The 4,650-nt window shown below is 36.1% G+C and overlaps 1 protein-coding gene across 1 annotated transcript; it reads right to left on the bottom strand.

The window, feature by feature from the left end:
- Positions 1 to 2,295: 2,295 nt before the first annotated feature.
- On the bottom strand, positions 2,296 to 4,321 carry LOC114821713 (uncharacterized). The gene is made up of 6 exons (XM_070814576.1): positions 4,255 to 4,321; positions 3,908 to 4,119; positions 3,539 to 3,757; positions 3,378 to 3,470; positions 3,163 to 3,264; positions 2,296 to 3,054 (listed from the first exon to the last, which is right to left on the bottom strand). The coding sequence occupies exons 1-6, from the start codon at positions 4,319 to 4,321 to the stop codon at positions 2,296 to 2,298; spliced, it is 1,452 nt and encodes a 483-aa protein (XP_070670677.1).
- Positions 4,322 to 4,650: the final 329 nt, after the last annotated feature.

Raw genomic sequence — 4,650 nt, 5'->3', positions numbered from 1 at the left:
ACTATAGTCTACCTTTTTCTAGGGTTACGGCTAACTGGTTTCTTAAAAACTCTCTTTCTTCTCTCAATGTCTCTAAAACTTGATCTGTTGTTCTTTTTGCTTCTAAAACTTTATACTGCAATTCTGTGTTATTATATTTACGAATAAATGAAGGATATTCAAGATATCCAAGACCAAACTTTTGCTTCTTCAAAGTACTAATAATTCTTTTGGATATATATGTTAATCTTCTCTTTATGCTAGTTATAGTTGGATGTCTGGGACAATAAATACCTGGTAATTGTGGTTGACAGGGTCTACAGGGACAATAATATTTGTTGTTCATATACAATAAACAAATATGATATCAGTTGTATCTACGACTTCTATCCTCAAGGTACTTTACTATTATAATTATACTATTAAAATGTTAAACTAGGCTCTGATACCAAATTCGCAACGCATGCTCGGTTAAATAGTCGGATGACCATTATAACAACTAGACATAGAACCTTGCACATGGAACTCGACATGTTTCAGCATGACGGCCACTCACAGTACAAGTATAAGGCCTTAACGGCTGAACTCAGAGGTACGAAGAACTCAGAGGTACCCTGGTTGATGTCCAGTTATTTGTATGGAAAACATTCAACTATAACAGAGTGCTCGAACAAAGTATGATCGTCAGTTTAACAGGTTAATAATATAACCACAATAGTGTTTCCCTGTTTTGGACTAGAAGTCTAATTAAACAAACACACTAAAGAAGGAAAAGAAAACTTACTTAAGACTTGGAGATTGCTTGAATATGTACACTTGAACTTTTATTGATATATGGAATGTTTACAGAGATGGTTGTTTACAAGAAAGTGATTACAAAAAAGTGTTTACAAGGATGCTATGAAGGCTACGAATGCTTGAGTGTATGAAGTGAGTATGATGTTTTCAGATGTTGAGAAAAACGTGTTCTGTAAGGGAGGAAAGACTCCCTTATATACAAAATCTAATTCTTCAAAGACAAAATAACATTTCATCTATTTACAATTTTCTGAATAGTGACAGCACACTGTTTCTGAAAACTGTTAGCACTGTTTCTGAAAGCTGGCTATCTTGTCTTTGCTTGAATGTCATGTGAATTTATGTTGCCTTGGTTGCTGCAGTGTTTGCCACATTTTCTTTTGCATGTGAATCTGTATTGTCTTGGTTGTTGCATGTTTGCCACATATTCTTTTGCATGCAAATGTTTTCTGAAAATGTCAATCTCCTTTTTCTTCTTTTGGATGTATCCACTTGAACTTTGCAGAAAACTGACCCAATCTTGTACATATGTGTGAAGGGTAGGATTGGCATTTTTGAAAAAATTTGTCCTTATGATTAAAAGTAAAGTTTTGAGGGTGTTTTGGTTAGTTTTCCATTCAATTAATTATGATCTGCGACGACAAAAAAATTTCTTTCCGCCATGCAAAGACTAGTCGATCATGTACATTTTGAAAAAAAATAGATTAATAAAAAGAATAAACACTACTACAAAATTAGTTTTCACCACTACAATATATGCTATCACCGTCGGAGCAAAAACCGACGAGAAATCCGATTTCTGTCGCAATTTTGGCAAAAATGCGACATAAAACAATGTAATGTCGCATTTTCAAAGCGACACTATTGCTAGCGTCACGAAAGGGCTTTAGTGTCGGTTTCGTGGCTTAAACCGACACTAAGCAGCGTCGCTCTAAAGCGACACTAAAATTAACGTCGATTTAAAGCGACGCATACTTACACGTTACGTCGCTTTAAGGCGACGTTCATAAGCAATTTATTGTAAAATATAAATCCTACTGTCGCTTTTAAACGACACTGAAATAATATTAAATCAATTTAATATCCCATAAACCGACGTCAAATAACAATTAAATAAATAAAATATGCAAACGAATAACGGTCTTAACCGACACCACCTTTGTTAATAATAATAAAAAAACCAGACAAACCGCATTCTTCTTCAATTCATTGTAACAGAAAAAAATTATATAATTATATTAATAAATTTCAAGGCCAAAATAAACATTAATGAAAATAATTATAAAAAAAATAGTGCCAAAATACACAAATATTGTACATACATTAATGAAAATAATTAACGATAAAAATAGTGCCAAAATACACAAATATTGTACATCTAACGTTCGACTTAATATATAAAAACCCATCCGTCATAACAACTACTAAATCCGACATTACAAACATAACATAAAAAAACAAAAAAGATAGAACGATTAAAGTGTCATATTTATCCGACAAGAAAGCGAACCAAATAAACTACGGAACCGAATCTGCGCCTGAACGTGGCACAGATCCTTCTCGTCCTTGAGGTCCTATATTTGATGCCAACATCCTCGACAAGTCCACATCAGATCCAACACCCGCAAGCATTTCAGCAAACCCCCCAGCTGGAAATTCAGGACAAGGAGCAGCCATCTCAGGTCGATATACTGGCACTTGATAAGGCGGCTCCTGCATGTAAGGCATGGGAGGCTGCTGCATGTATGGCATAGGCGGCTGCTGCATGTATGGCGTGGGCTGCATAGGCATCGGATACATAGGATACGGAGGTTGCTGATTATAGCCAGCATACAGATATGCAGGGGGCGGCTGACTTTGACCCGACTGTTGAGGAGGATGAGGCTGACTCTGGCCTGACTGTTGGGTTCCCGGGCTAAACGGTGGTTGTGGTTGTGGTTGTGGCTGAAATCTTTGGAAAAGCCACGCAAACATCTGACTTTGCTTGTTCTCTAGGTCCGAAATCCGTTTATTGTTATTTTCGTCCCTCAATTTCAACTCATTATTTTGAGTCATCAGCAATGCCATTGCACTGTTAGATGACCTCTTGGAGGAAATTGATGTAGAAGACGAAGAAGATGCATAGGACACCATATCAGGAGTCACCCCATGCCCGTATCCTCTGACTCTATTATACCTCTCAGGACCCATTGTATCAACATACACTTGGGTCCTAAGATCTTCATTATCCTCTTGCCCGGACTGAATCAAAGTTTGCAGACTGCTCTCCATTGTTGCCTAGCATTACAATTTTTAAAAATAAAAATTCAATCGTAAAACAGAAAAATAAGCTATAGATAATAAAAATGAATAACAATGAAATACCAACACAGTAAAATAAATTACCCATGTACGCTCCGATTCTTCATCAATCCAAGTTTCATTTTTTCGTGTATGACATTCACGAAAAAAGGTTACAGGATCGGCTTCTTTCCCATGCTTCTTCCGCTTTACCAAAAATAAAATTTCACACAAACAATTTTAGGCAAACCTCGTTAAAATTAAAATTTATAACTATAGAATATTTAAAATAACATTTCTTCAAATTGTACAATCCATACATATTCTTGCCGCTTTCTTGCAAAAGATTTTGTACCAGTAGTATGGTTCATTGTTTTCTTTTGCCGATTAATCTTGTTTTTTTCAGCAACCTCCTGAAAATAAAAATAAAAAAATTATTACACAAATTTATAGTTATAACGAAATAAACTACATCGTTTACCTTTGTTTTATCTCCACTCCAGTATGCCAACAAATTACCCCACTGGGTAGGATTCACATCAGGAGGAGGCTGGCGACGCTCCTCTGCAGCTCTGTTCGTATAATACTTTTTTTTTAACTTATTTCTAAACTCCTTATGTGCATGCTCAGCAACCTTAAGCGTCATAAAGCGGATCAAAGGCAATCTTGGTATATCAGCATCTTCAAAAACAATATTTCCCTACATCCATAAAAAAAAAAAAAAATATCAACCAAGTCAAATATTATAACAATGCTTAATCTTACGCCAAGTCAAATATTATAACAATGCTTAAAAAAATCAACCAAGTCAAATAATATAACAATGCCTAAAAAAAAAAAATACCTATACCTTAATTCTATTCCAGAAAGCTTCCTTATCTACATCCTTAATCTTACGCCAATGCTTCGCCAATGGGAGAATTCTGTGGTCTCTAACCTCCGATGCCACATATTTTGAAAATGCACTAGAGTTATCACTAACGCATTTTCCGGACATATCAAAAGAACAAAGTTGTTTCGTCCATTTGGGAACTGAGGGTCCTCGCCTCCGTTGAGATGTTCCTTGTTCATACAAAAACCACGATTAAAACACACCAAAAAAGTTGGAAACAGATGTAAATTTTCAGTTTATAAGAATAATAGAAGATTAAACACCAAAAAAAAAAAAAGAATCTAATAATAATATAGAAAAATAACCAGCTTCGACCTCCTCCTCTTCCACATGAAGTTCCTCATCACGTTGAGAATCACTACTACTATCCATAGCAAAACCAAAGGAATCACGGAAGAAATGAGGAATACAGAAGATGGAGAAGGAGAGGGAGTGAAATGAGGGAGTGAAGGGAGTGAAATGAGAGAGACGGAAATAGGTCGTAGAAGCTTAAATATGCCAAAAAACTTAGCGTCGAAATATGCAACCATTACGTCGCTTCAAAGCGACACAACCTCTGACACACTTTTGACTAGCGTCGAAATAGGGTAATATGGCGTCGAAATAGAGGACAATTACGTCGATTTAAACCGACGTTCTGCTGACAGACAGTAATTCCAGTGGCCTCGGAATTGGACGTGTGAATGGGACCGAGGCGTCGA

This window comes from Malus domestica, chromosome 15 (genome assembly GCF_042453785.1).
Source record: "Malus domestica chromosome 15, GDT2T_hap1".
Lineage (NCBI taxonomy): Eukaryota > Viridiplantae > Streptophyta > Magnoliopsida > Rosales > Rosaceae > Malus > Malus domestica.
Note: the sequence above shows the minus strand (reverse complement) of the source record. Positions and strands in the feature narration are given on the sequence as shown.